The 15966-nt window shown below is 26.5% G+C and overlaps 1 protein-coding gene across 2 annotated transcripts in view; it reads left to right on the forward strand.

Moving 5' to 3' along the window:
* The first annotated feature begins 1881 nt into the window (after positions 1 to 1881).
* LOC120358916 overlaps positions 1882 to 15966 on the forward strand; it is a 97426-nt gene continuing 83341 nt past the window's right edge. For both annotated transcript variants that reach the window (XM_039454749.1, XM_039454750.1), the window contains exon 1: positions 1882 to 2018. In XM_039454749.1, the coding sequence (XP_039310683.1) occupies positions 1908 to 2018 (111 nt within the window). In that variant the 5' untranslated portion in view covers positions 1882 to 1907. The remainder of the gene's footprint in view (positions 2019 to 15966) is intronic.

The raw sequence follows: 15966 nt of genomic DNA on the forward strand, positions 1-15966 counted from the left end.
TAAAAAACAAGGTGAAACAACGCGCATCGTCGGCGGCTCGATGCGCGGTAAGAGGCGTGGCTCAATGTGATGCGCCAATAAAATTTGGGTCCAAATATATCCGCGCAATTTAAATACGAACAATCATATGTAGTCACACGTACTTAAAATGTAGAAGTTGTTAAAAAAAATATATATATAAATGTAAAAATACTTGAAATTTATTATCTTTAACACAAATCACTGTTGCAATAAACACTGTTGTTATAAACATGAAATATAACAATTTAGCCCTACACATAAGCTCATTCTTATAACTTTCCAAATTTCTTCTAATCCAAGTTTAAAAAATTTGAAATCACAATTTTCATTAATGTACAAAGTCTCAACCTTACCTTCACGTTCTTCTTTTTTTAAGTAGCTTTGAATTTCTTCGATTCACCAATTATCTCAGATTCACGTATAAATACAAGTATACATACGTCCCAGTACCGCAGCCGTAGCCATATTGAATCTCAAAATTTGGACCCAGTTCTGATTGGTCTAAAGTATGGTCTACTGCGCATCTGGTTACTTGTTTCACCTTTCTTCTTACATCATGGGGTACAACCATGATGGAAGGATAACATGGTGTGTGCAGTTCGCGCGTGTCTCTCTCTAAAAATTAGCCCTCTTCGTCTATCGATGGGCTATAGTTAATAAGACAGGCAACTGTGAAAAACAAAATTATTTAGCGTCAGCCTGTTGGTATGCTGAGTCATCTATCCTTGTTTCATGCACTTATTCAAGTATCTGCTTCTCTTTCTATCGGGAACAGTTATGCACGTGAAGTGTTACACTAATTTTTGACCGAAGATTCGGTTCATTCGGTTAGTTTCCTCCATTTCCTTTTCATCGTAAGAACACGTGTGAAAGAAATAGGAAACAACGTAAGAGTGTGCAAGAAATTGACAAGCTTTTAATATGTTGTAATACAGATAAAAATGTGGGACACGTATTTTTATATGTATAACAACGGGCCCATATGATTGTCAAGAGGATAAAACACACTCTTGAAATAAATTGATTTTTTAATTTCTGAATTAAAAAATCTTAATACTTAAGTAATACCATCGAAATGGTAAAAAATATAAAAAAAAGTTTTAAATAAAAGTTTTATATATTTCTATATATTTTATAACACTTTGTTTAGATTTTTTTTAATGTTATTTTTCTCGAAATTTTCCTTCTCTTCTAAATTTCTGAAAAATTTAAAATTTACTTTATATCAAAACTTATAGCATATTTAACAACAAATTCAAACATGTATGGTGAAGTTATAGTTCGAAGACACATTTTTCAGAAATAAACTAAAAATATCTATATTGTTATACACGCGCCCCATCCATATCTGCTTTATGGCGTCTATTGTTAATATATATTTATTTTTTTAATAACTACAAAATTTTTCGTATTATTATATTTTTATATGTTTTTTAGGTTTAATTTTATTGTTTTTTATTTTTTATTTATTTATTTATTTACTTATTTAATTTTTACCTATTTACTTTTTATTGCTAAAAATCTATACAATAATGAGGACGCTCAGAATTTAACTGAACAAAAATAACTGTATTTGCTTGTCTTATTATTAAGTTTTTCCAATTTAATATTTAATTTTGATATAACAACAAACTTGTTCAATTGTAAAATATTAAAAAATATCACTTACATGCAAATCACACCTTCCTTCTGACGTATGTAAATCAAGCCATGAAAATATACATACAAGGATAGAAAGAGAAACTAACATGTGTGAAACAAAGAAGGTAGATCCAGCATACCAACAGGCTGACACTAAATAATTTTACTTTTCACAGTTGCCTGTCTTATTAACTATAGCCCTTGCAGAGCAAAAGTGGGCGTGGTTTAGCCGAACTGCACACACCATGCTATCCCTTCCACCATGGGTACAACGCGCTTTTAGTGCGCATCAAACAGCCAGCTGTGCCGTGTCGCGGACGATTTGCCTATCCCATCAAGGATCTTTATTAAATAAGGTAAGTCAATACGTTTATTTAAATTAAAGTTAATATAATTTTCTAAAATTAAATCAGTTACATGAACAAGAATCTGACTCAATTTAGAATTATGTTAAGATTAAATTAACTTATTATTAAATTAAAAATTAATTTTGAAATTCATATTAAATTAGAAATTTGCAAGATTTAAGAGAAAGTTAGATTATAATTAAAATAATTATAATGTAGATTATTAAAAAAATTTAATATTTTATTTGTAAATTGACATTATATATAATAACAAAGAAACGTTGTTGTTATGAGAAAATGTATTTTTTCTTTTGCAATTTCTTTTTATCTAAATAAATTTTTAACTTGGGGAAAAAAGTTGATAAATTGAAATTTATGTGTTTCGAAAATAATGAATTGATATTAAAAATTGAATCATTTAAAATTAAATTAAAATTGAGTCCCCTTAACCAAAAAACTGTAAAGAAACTGAAATTGACGCTTATTTTACATCATATCCCAAGTAGCAAAATAATGTGAAAATGACGACAAATTTTGGTCATAAAATGACCAATGGACATCATTTAAATTCGTCGTGAGAAACCCGAAAATGCCGTCCATATGTTACAGCTACTGGACGTCGTCATATTGACGGCAAAATAAGAGTACGTGACGTTAGATAACAATAAACTACAATAGTTATTTGTCGTTTAGACGTCAGAATGACGTCAAATTGCAACATCTTATTACACGAGGCAACCTCTTGATAGTTATAACATAATTAATATGAGATAATTACGATAAGAGAGCATTCATGATACATGTAGAAACGGAAGAGTACAAAGAAGGAAAGTAGCATCAAACAAAAGCTGCACTGGTATCCATTTGGCAACTAGTGATTGATTTTTATTTCTCTGTATTCTATTTTTTTCGCTTTTAATATAAGTACTCTCTTATTGTAATTATTTAAAAGCATATTATAATAATTGAGATATTTTTGTTTTTTACTTCAGATAGCAAGTTGATGTCTTAATAGCAATTTAAAGTCTTGTCTGCTTTTTCTTATAATGTTAATGTGTTCTTCCAAAGATACCTTTAAAAATAATATTTAATTTTTTAAATAAAATAGTATTTGGTTTTATTTAAATAATTGAAAAAACGGAATAGTGCTTAATATTTTTGTTTATAAATTAATATGGGAATTTTCAAGTTATATTTTTCCAAGCATATTAAAACTTCTTTATTTATAATCTTTATTTATTAAGAATATTTATTTATAATATTGTTAAATCTATAACATTAAAATAGATAATTTTTACAAATATGTTATTGGACCGATAGTGTAACAACACAATGATAGTAAGAAAGCCTTTATCGATCGTAGTTAGGTCTTAGTGCTTTTTATTTTTATTTATGTGATTTTATATACTTCTCCAAATTCAACCAGAATGTGCGCCGAATTAATTTTCGGTCATAACACAGCATGTCGAATAAGAATTAGTAATATCACTATTTATATTAAATTAATTAATTTAATATAATACTTGATGCTGATTTGCATCTATATACCTATTCCCCCCTAAAAAAACTGTAAGAAATTTATTGCAAAAAATAACCCCACCCAGGGTTCGAACCTGGCACCTCTGGAACCTCCGGTCCCGGTGTCTTACCACCTCGATCAGATAATTTTTTGTTTTATAGATATAAGTATATATAATTTGCTTTCGTAAAAAAAAGTAATTATGTATATCAAATAAATCTATATATTATCAAAAATGATAAAATGATAAAACAAGAGTAATTTATGTTTTCGTGTACATATCAAAAAATAACTTATAAAAATTTGAAATCTTACTGTGTTTATTAAATTACCTTTATAATTTTAGCATTTTAGTACCCGTGTTAAGTACTCCGTAAAGAATATTTTTAATAAGATGCCGTTTAGTTTTTCATAAAATAATTATTTTAATGAAAAGGGTTATGTATATACAAACTAAAGGTAATACGCCAGTAAATAATTTTATTGTTTTAGAATATATTTTTAATTTTAATATAATCTTTAGCTATTCATATAAAACAGAAATAAACACAGATTGAAAGTAGAAGTATAAAACATAACATGACATAAAAATATAATTCTTATCATTTTTTAATAGATATACAAAATACTAGATAAAAACCTACACTTTTTTCAAAATAAAAATCTTATTCTAATTTTGTTCGTTCTGTCCTTTTTTAAGTTGATTTTTCCATCTATCAGAAGCGTGCTTTAGCTTAATACTATCTTAATACTATCTTCTATACCCAGATAACAAAATGCCTGCATAGTGACTGCACGGTGCGTGCACGTGTGCGTAATATTCGTCACAGTGTGCCTGCACCACACCATGCAGATATGTCCTCATTTGAGGCTCATAGCGCCCACACGTATGAGTGCCACACGCGTGCGAGCGGTATGAACCTTTTATTATTAAATTATTTTATTACTGATTATTTTACTGAATTATAAAATAATAAATAAAAGTATTGAAATTATATATAGGATTATTTTAAAAAACACTAATTATAGCGTTATTCCTTGTAAAAAAAACTAAATCTAAAAATCATGAACCATTTTTCCCTATAATTAATAAAGTAATAAGTACTGAATAAATATAATCTAAACAGCGCCGTCCTTTTGAAAGGTTTATGTACGTCAATACGGGCTCAGAGCGAAATATACGCTCCTGATCCATCGCTGGCTATGCAGAGTGCGTGCACTCTGTGGCATTGTCATTTCTTACACGCCGAAGAAAGGATAACTCGACCCACGCGAATAATATCGCGTGAAAGTGTAATTAATTGTAATTGTGACAATTTCTTGCAATAAACAATAAACGAAATCACAGTGGCAAAGGATTAAGTTTCTTCCCACTGAACATTAGTAGTCTGTCGAGTGAGTCTCGTGAGCTCTTCTTTAAAGCTTTATTATCCACTGTAATAATTTCTTTCAATTTAGCATTTTGAATATTTATTTTGCTAGTTTGAATTACACATGTTTCATTTAATTTTAACTTTAAATTTTTATTTTTTGTTAATAGAGATTTTATCTTACAGTTGAACATGAGAGGTTGTCTTGAATTCATATCAGATTCATTAAGATTAATATCCGTGTCTAAATCATTTTGATTTATATTTACATTTAATTCCGTCAATAATTGCTTTGTCGAAATCGGACTCTTTAATAATGGGCAGTGATCGGCATGCGTATATGAACATGTACAGAAGTAACGTGGTACGGCATCTTTACATACTTGTTTCGGTTTAGCGATAAACGCTATGTCTTTTCAATCGAAATGTACCTGAAATATAGAAAAATATTGCAAAACTTAAAAATAGGATAAACATTAATTAAAAATTCTACTCTGTCAAAAACTTTATTTTCTTTACATGTGAAAATGCATTAACAAAGATTAATTTCAATTACTTACTTCACAAATTTGTTGCGAAGCTGTGGATTGATCCACCAATCGAAACTTTTACTTAAAGCGATTACCCATTTCCTACAAAGATCTACATTCAATGGAAAATTAAATACGTGTCCCATATTTTTATCTGTACTACAACATATTGTATTAAAGACTCGACAATATCGAAGGGGTCAAAATTAATTATTTTAAATAATACAGTTATTTAAAATATTTTATTTCCAATTTTGCATATAATTATATAAATACGTACCTAGCATCACTATTTTTATACTATTACTATTGTATTTATTGTTACTATTATATTACATTAATAATTGTGTGAATTTGGCTTTTCGAAGTTTCAAAGTTTTGAATGTCGATGTTTTCACTAGCACCTAAACCGGTTTTGAAACGTAGACTCTACGAAATGAAGGATAGAGCCGGCAGGAAAAGTCTGGAGAGAGAAATTCTTTTCATATATTCTACAGCGCATTTAGCCATTATATTCATAGACGAATGTATGTATGGAATACGGTTTCCGGTGTCACTACTACATCGCAATTGTCACGTTCAAATACACGCGACATTCCACACACAACGCATTGACACATAAAGAAGAAAAATCTAAGGAAACGTAAAATTATATCAAAACAAATAAATTACATTGTACATTTGTAATGTTAACATTAATTTTTTGACGATAGCATTCAAATAAAAATAGAAACAAGTTTTGTAAGTAACAAAAAATGTCATACAAAAGTCAAATTTAAAAATTAAAAATAAGAATATGAATAAGGGACATTATCGCAGTAAACAAACAGAAAATAAATCTGCGTAATTATCTAAAACAAATAATAAATTCAGAAATTTTATATTTTGATACTACGATGTTTAAAGAATATTTTAATATAAGATCTTTGCGAGCACTAAATTTTTTGACGATCTGACGATGATAGAGCGCCAAGCAAGATGTCTTGCCAGATTTTTTTTTTCGATAACTTTTGTTTCATGAAAATCTCTTTTTGTTGCTCTACAACGACCATTGAAGCGATCTGCTTCATTCGTTCTCGGATGCCTTCCGAGAAATAGGGTCGCGCCGTATACTTGGAAGCATGGTGGAAGTATAACATTCCTTCCACCACGAGTTGGAGCGTAGCGAGGGTAGTCCAGTAGCCAATCACCGATTGAACTTGCGTCTTCCCTCCATCCTGCCTACCTATACTGAATTCAACAATTTCACTTGTACTCAAAAGAATTGCAGCCAAGGAGGCGTACAAGTCTGTCGTAGTGTTCTTTTACATTTCTATTGTGTTAATCTTTTGTGTAAATCTCTCAGGGTTGGATAACTTGACTTGTATTTTAGGTAAGGAATATGTTAAACACACACACACACACATACACACGCGCGCGCGCACGCACACACACAATTATAAAACTACGTTTATGAATAATTCAATTTTGTCTACTCGATTATTTTTCTGAAAGAGATCTCCGCAGCATTGTTTTGTAGTGTAGTGCTATTTTTAATTTTTAACAAATATCCACTGAACAAAGTAACATCTTTTTAACATTTAAAAGAATATTTTTTGCAATGCAAATATGGTTAAAAATATTGAAATTAATAGGATAGACCATCTTTCTTTTTACATTAAAAAAATATTTATTTTAATAGTATTAAAAATGTTGTCTTAATATTAAAAAAATGGAAGGACTCTTAAAAATTAATAGAAGAGTTAATAAAAGAGGGGCTAATGAGAGTCGCACCAAAATCAGCGTCTTGACTTTTATTAGCCCCTCTTAATATTTTTAATATTAAATAAAATAAAAATAAGTATGTACGCAAAATCATTTAAAATTTACGTTAAGAATAATTTAAGTTAAATTAAAAGGTAATTTTGAAAAGTATTATATATGTATATAAAATTAGAATGTAAAATGTTAAACGTTAGCTTGTTCTAAATAATCAAACAATTTTAATACACGGAAAAAAAATTACTAATTTTAAGTAAAATGTCATTGCTTCAAATAAATAATTTTCTAAAATAGTCCCTAACAGGCATTTAATTGATTCATAAATACAAATTTCTTGTAACTTGTAAACATTTTCTAGAAGCAAAGGATTATATCTTGAAATAAAAATTATATGTTATACAAAGAAGTAAAAATTAAATAAAGCATAGTAAACGTTGTCTTCAGGGGGTCTATCATGTAACATTTCCCCTAGGGCGGAAACGTGAAAAGTGAAAAGTTTCACGTGAACTGCACGATCATGTACGATTCCACGGAATCATGTAACTCACTCATGAGCGGAAATATGAACTTTTTCACGTGAACTTTTTCGCCATCAGCCGTGATGGCGAAAAGGTGAAAATTTAGGGAATTAATAAATTGTATGTATTTTGAAATAAGAATGAAAGTGTGGTAACAGTTTGAAGAGGTATTATTGAAGAGGTTAACCTTTTTGATATTGCATTGCGTTGATAGGATAAAGTAATACATACAGAAATAAAAATAATGCTTTTGTGATGTAATTAGATTTGATATTTATATTTGACAAATTGATATTTTGATAATTATATAGAATGAGGTTTCATCAAATGCAAATTTAGATAAAAATATACTTTAAACGCGATTAGATTAAAATATACTTTAAAATATACTTAAAAAATATACTTTGATACACAATGATATAAGAAAGGTGCGTCTTGTGAAATAGAATATTAATCAATCATGTAAGTGTTTATAACTTATAAATTTGGAAAATACATGTGTGAGCGGAGAATTCAGTTTTGATCAAGATCGTATTCTAAATTATTCAATATTTTTTAATTAAACAAAGTTAAATTTAATGACTAATGAAATTAATTTACTTTAAAATTTGCACACATAAAAAACTAATTAAAATTAATTTTGAAAAACAATGTTTGAATTAAATTACAATGTAATTTTGAGTATTAGATTACTACATAATAAAATAGTTGTTACAATATATGGATCATTAAAAATAAATGTAATATATATTATATTTGTAAATTAAGTTTATGCAATATAACTAAGAAATATTGCTATTTATTTATGAATATTTTTTTTACAATTTTTTTTATATAATAAAATTTTTACAGTAGAAGTTATACTGTAAAAGCAGGTAGAAACTTTTTTCACGATCGCTTGATAGTTGCAATGATATATAGAGACTCTAATGGTGAATTTCGGATTCTAAACTAAACTTCCGCGCATTATTCATACATAATCGCTATGTGTGAAAAGATTCACGTGAACTCTCTATGAGTGAAAAATGAAAAATGAAAAGTGAAAAGTGAAACGTGAAAAGTGAAAAGTGAAACGTGAAAAGTTCCACGTGAAATTACATGATTGACCCCCAGGGAATACTTATATTTCTTGATACAAATAAAATATTTTTGACAAAAAATAATTTTTTTTTGGAAGCAATTTAAAATTTTATAAAATCAAAGAATTATTTATTGAAATAAACGTAATATTTTATTTAAACAAATAAAAATTAAATAAGATTTAGCAAACGTTGTCTTCAATGAATACCTATATTTCTGGAAACAAAGACAATACTTCTAACGAAAAGTAACTTTATTTTTGAGTTAATTAAAAGTTGTCTTTTGTTGAGAATATTAATTCTTGTTCGGTAATAATGGTTTTTTGAAATAAAAATATATTTATTGCACTAAGAAATTAATTTCAATGCAACTAACAAATACATTTTTCGAATAACTCTTTATTTATTTCAAAATAGATTTCAAATAGATTATTTTGATTTTATTATATATGGTATTCAGAATAAAAAAATGTTATATGGAAATAAATAATACTAAATTAAATTTATATCTATTTAAATCAAATTTATTTATTTGCTGCAACTAAAATTATACAGATAAAAGTATACAAATAATACATAAAAATTGTTTTAATTATTAACATTGTAGTGTAATTAATATATATATTAAAAATTGTTTTTTGTTATATAAATTTTGTCATCAATGAAATATGTACTGAAAATTTTAGACTCTTTTAAATTATCTTGGCTTACATATTCTATGTTTTTTGTCAATTCAAGTTCATAAGCAGTCAAATGTTCTGAATATCCTATAGTTAAGAAATGCGTATAAACAAAATAAACTTTTTGATTGTTAGAGATAACAACCAAACATAACTAACATAATGACGTTAATTTTTCCAAAAGCTATAGGTCCATTATCCATAATCTTGTTAGTTTGTATTACATTGTTAACCTCATATCTCGTACCATTTAATTGAATCCAGTTGAAGTATTGAACATTTTTATAGTCATCTGAAATACATTTAAAAAATGAAAATTCTTTTGTATCACTAAAGTTTCCAATAGTGACACCATGAGATATGCGATTATTAAAACCTTCATTACATACGAATCTATAACAAAGTTTTAGTTGATGTTTTAATGCTAATAAGTAAGCTATGTTTTATCGAGAAGATATCGTTTTTGAATAAGCAATCACTTGTTTGTGCTTCGCTTCGAACCTTATGCATGATAGGTTTTTTAATGGGCCATATTTTTTAATAATTCGTGAATAATGAACTAAATTATGATGTTTTGGTTTCAAACAATTTTCGAAAAGATCTATGTGCAATTTTAAATAATTTCTTATATACATTTCAAGTAATCGATGAGTATTTAATGTCAAAGAATCTAATGTAGTAATACATACTATTTTTCTGAGAAGTAAATACAGTTTCCAAAATTTGTTTTTTATAGGAATTAAATTACCAATTAATAAACACAAATTATTAATTAAAAATAACATTTCCGAAGCAGAATTATAAGTTCATTTTTTATTGCATCAACTTGTAATACTGGAGTAATGTTTTTTTCATAAGATGTGCGTTCATAATTATTCAATTGATTATTTAAGTGTTGTAAAGTAAACAGTTTTTCAACGTTAATAAAATTATTTAGAATTTTTCCTAAATCATATCTGCATACACCTTCACGCAAGTCATGCATTGGATCTACAGATAAATTATTTAATAAATGAAAAACAGGTATTTCATTGAAAATACAAGGTTCTTGAACACCAAATATTTTTTTACTGCAATGTTCTGAGTAATCTTCAATTTTTCTAATTAGTTGAAAATTTTTTACAAATTGTTTATAAAAATCTGTTTTAGAAACTGTGCAAATTCTACAACTGTACATAGAATTAAAACTTTTATTGAAACCTAAAATATTTAATCCTAAATTATCTCCCGCTATGTATATAAGATTAAAAAAAATGTTATATTCTTTACCACAAACATTTATTACTATGCCATTATTTTCTAAATCAGTTATTTGTTTAACAATATTGTGAAATATTCTTTTATTATCAAAACATTTATGATCTGTATATTTATGGATTTGCAGTAAAGAAATATTTTCTAACATACTCGCATATTTAGGTAGTAAGCAAGATATTGTACAATAAACTGTTCCAATTTTATTCAGACCTTTGTGTGATCCTAAAGGATTATTTACTTCAACATCATCAAAAAATAAAGTTAAAGGTATTTTTATATTTTCAGCATTTATTTCTTGAGATTTCCAAATTGTACCTTGTGTATTGATTTTATTACAGAACAATCCGAACAATTTTTTATGAAAGATATAATTTTATCAAAAACATGAGGCATTTCTAAAAATTTTTTTCAAAACTGCATTCAAAGGTATTGTTACAATATTTGTTTTTTTTTGTTAACAATTGTGTAGTTTTTTTGCATCTTCGTAATGAAAGAGAAGCTGAAATAATTATTTTCTCTGGTAAAAAAAAAAACCATTATCTTTAAAAAATTTAAACGTCATATGTTCGGTCTTAAAAACTTGTATAGAATTTTTCATCATTTCTATTTTTGCACATAGATCTGTTAATTGTTCATATTCAGATTGTAATTGATTTAAGCAAATTGAAAAAAAGAACGTATCAATAAAAGATATAATGTCATGAATAGTTTTTCTGTCAGTACTATTTTCTGATTAAAGCTTAGCTATAAATTTTGTTGCAAAATACATAACCTTACATTGAAAACTTTTTAGATTTATTTCATTTTTTTTCTCCGTTAAGTTACCGGAACTTATGCAATCACTATCATGCACGTTCAAATTACATTCTCGTTCATCGTTTTCTAATAATACTAATTTTCTTTCATTATCTTTTGCTGAAGTTCTTTTGAACAAATCTTTTTGTATAATATCTGCATGTTGAGACTTAATATGTTTTAATAGCGATTGGAATCTATGATACGTTCTTTTACAAACACCGATATTGCTGTATTTGTGAATTTTTTAACGCTTTATGAAATACTTTAATGTGATTAGTATTTTCTAGTAAAGAAGGAAAAAGTTTTCCACAAAACATACAAGTAATATCATACATTTTTCCTAACTCAAAAATAATAATTTTTGTCAAAAAATAAAAAAAATTTGTTATATAATAAAATTTGTAATATTCCTGACTGTTAGACTGTAACTTTTTAAAAAAAAAACTTATAAACTAACAAACTTATAGACTAACAAAGTTATAAACTAACAAAATAATCTTATCATACATTTTTATAGATTAAAAATATTTAGAAATACAACTAATTGTACGTCCCTCATAAAACTTTTTTTTATAAAATCAGCTTTGGAAAAAGAATCTTTTTATTGTAATTCCAGATTTTTTAAAGATTAATCATTTTCATGTACTATTTCAACTTGTTGCGTATTCTTGTAATTTTCATTCTTTAAATAATCAAATACTCAACATGTGGTATAATTTTATCCCACTTAGTCGTAAATTTATATAAACCTTTTTGAAATAACATCCACAGATGTTCGGAAAACACTGGATATTTAACGTGGAAAACATGATTTGATTTGAAACAGATATCAAAAGCAACAAGAATAGATGCTGCATTATACAACACGTTATCTATACTAACATATGAATGAGTAATTTCGGAAATTGTGGGTCCTACTACTATGATATAAGGTTGAACAGATACGTTCAATATTTTTGCTTTCTTGATGATATCTTCTTTCACATTTTGAATGTTATTAGCGTTCTGTAAAAAAGATATGTTACATATTTAATATATTTGATTAATATAATAGATAATATAATACTTTATATTATATATAACGTACCATTATGTGTCTTATTATACTATCTTTAGAATCTGCTATAGATGCTCTATAATATTGTTTATTTAGTCGAAGCATTCCTTTTAGTGGTATAAAATGAGATAGTAACATTAACGTAGCAGCAACTTTGTCCTCTAAAAAATATTTTTTTATATAACGTAACAATTTTTATATATAGTTTTATATGTAATATTAATATGGAAAACACATTTATTTATAATATTACCATCTTTCATAGCATGATCATTAATGCTATCAGAAAGTGCAGCAGCAGTATCATTTCTTTTATTAATATGAATTTTCTTGACCAATTTATTAAAAAAGTCCATCCATGTCTTAATATTGACTTCAACGTTACAAATTTTCATATTCATAAAATCACTCTGAATAAGTTTGTAATTATCTGGCATACAAAGAATAGGCCACTGTTCAAAAATGTACATAAGTTGTGTATCTTTGGAAGTTTTCCACTGTAAATGACGATTGTTGAATGTACAATCCCAATGTGACTTGACTAAATCCCATGGTGCTCTATTATGAAACAACCAGTCAAAACTTTGTTGAAACTCGGGATCTATTAGGAAAAAAAGAAAATTATTATTATATACTTTATTAATTGAATAAATCACGTTTTTATTTTGAAATAAAAATTAATGTGGATTATTAAGCTTTTAGAAAAATATTTACTTTATAACAAACTTAACGTAAAAAAAATTTGATTTAACACAAAGTATTATTTATAAATTGTATGAATAGAATATATTACAGCTATACTTAAATTTTTTATCAAAAACTTATAATATAATTTTCATTAAACAATTTTAAAAAATTTTTTATTTCAGTTTTGTTTGGAAAAAATTAGTTTCAATAAAAAGATTAATAAAACTAAAAGTTTTCAATATTATAATCACAATTAATGTTTAAAATAATTTATTTATTTTAACGTTTAACTGTGTTATGATAATTTAATTCTAAAATATATTCTTTTGTATGATGACTACCTTCTTTATCATTATTGCTTTCGGGATCACTATTAATCTCTCTTTCACTTTTTTTATTTTCATAGTTACGATTTCTCCACATATTTATTTATTTACCTCGTGCTGGAATTGATTTATTAATCAAAGAATTTTTTTTACTTATAGGAGGCACAAAATATGTATTTAGATTCTGTTGGAAAATCTTTGACAATAACATTGCTAATTTTATTACAAATTTCGTTGCTTCTCCTATAATAATAAAATGTATTATTATTAAGTGTAAATATTATAAAATTTTAAGAAAGAGCATAGATAATATATATTTAAAAAAATAAACATTTTACCTTGCATGTTTATTTTCAAGATACGAAATAAGAATGTCACACACTTTATTGCGATTTTTTTCAGTAAATTCGCCGTTTTTATCATACATTTTTATTATACGTTGTTCAGCACTTTCTTTTTGAAGCAATTTTCTTATAGATGGCATAGTCAGAATTATAAATTGTGATTCACTCGAAAAAGCTTGCTGACGTTCTATACAATTTTCTTTGTCTGAATCTGTTTGTTCATTTAAAGTCTCAGATATAGTTGCGCTATCATTAATGATTTAATTATAAAAATAAATTTTATTTATATAATCTTTTGTAATCAAGTTACTACTTTTTTATACTAATTTAGCATATTAATTATAACCTTTCAGTATTATAATATTTGAAAAAAGTTAGATCTAGGACATAATTGTTATTTTTAAAAATTACTTGATTAAAATATTTTGTCGTAATCACTGGCATCATAAATAAAATTATAAAACATATGTTTCTCTTTTTAGATGGATTTTCTAAGTTATGCACAGAATCGGTTAAAATGTTGTCCTTAATGTAATTTTTTTTCCAATAGTTTAAAAAACGTGCTCTTGGTGCTATAGATTCAATTAATTGTGCAATAAGCTCTTCAGTTAAATATTGTAAATCCTCTTCTTTAATTTTATTTTCTGAAAAAGATAGTATTTAAAGCAATGTTTATTTAAAACAGAAAATGTGTATTATAGAAAAAAAATATGTATTGCTTATTGCAATTTTCATATTTTAGGTGTATATTGTAGTTTTTTATTATAAAGAAAATATTTTATATAAATAAGACACGTAACAATACAAAAATCTTTCTACTTACTTTCAAAGACGTCTGTAAGATTTTCAATTTTCAGTTTTTTCAAAATTGTTTTTATTTTTTCGTCAGCCATTATTGCAACAATTGAAAAATTCTTGAAATGGTGTCTTGCCACTATTGTTTTTTAAGCCGGGAAGCAATTAAGCGAATTCACGGGAGAAGCAGTTCACTGCCGAATCACATTTATCACGTTTTATACGCAGTTTATTGCAGTTTGAAACACACTCACAGCCTGTGATACATTATTAATGCCGATAACACTCAGATCAGTTTGATTCGTTCTAACAATGCTTCCGTTTCGGACCACAAGAAAGATTTTTGGTTGAGTTCAATTGTTACTTTGGTGCTGCTCTCGTCAAGCCTGCGCGAGCTATGGCGCGTGGCGCTTGCCAGTACAGCAGCATGGCAAAGAAATGAATGCGAGTCTCAACAATTGAGAATCGAATCTCTTCCTTACGCCTACCGCACAAGCATTTCAGTAACGCATTATATTGCTTTAAGTACATATGTAATCTTAAACTGTATTCAACATACAGAGAAAATCGTAACGTAGCGTAAGTGTGTCAACTTACGTTATTTTACGATTTTCTTCGTGCGTTGAATAAAGTTTAAGATTACGTACATATTTAACGCAACATAACGTGTTACGGGAAAATCTTGTATGATGAGCCTTACGATCCGAAACGAAGTATTGTTAGCACGTTTGAGTCGAACCGATTATGAGCGTCATATGAATAATAAATAATAAATATCAAACGCATTCGAATTATTGTGGAATAACAGTTTCATGTACAGTTTTATAAACATTAACTGGCATAATTTTTTTCTTAATATAATTATGTACGTGAAGTACAGAAGTTGACAATTGAGCAAACATGTTAAAAAATTATTAATTAACAATAAAAAAACGTGTGTAAAAAATATGATTATGTAAAATAAAATTATTATTAATTTTTTTAAGATAATTATTAATTCGATTATACTTATAACAGAATATATTATTTATATAAAATGATAATCATTTTAAAAAATGAAATAAATTTATTTTCATTAAAAAAAATATACTTTTACGTAAACATATTCTTTTTAGACAATGACACTTTATATATGTATATATTAATTATATTTTTTGTTAATTATTGAACATTATGTTATTAATAAAACATTTTACCTAAAACATGTAGAAGTGATGAAAGAACAAAAATATAATT

Source organism: Solenopsis invicta, chromosome 11, assembly GCF_016802725.1.
Source record: "Solenopsis invicta isolate M01_SB chromosome 11, UNIL_Sinv_3.0, whole genome shotgun sequence".
Taxonomy (NCBI): Eukaryota; Metazoa; Arthropoda; class Insecta; order Hymenoptera; family Formicidae; genus Solenopsis; species Solenopsis invicta.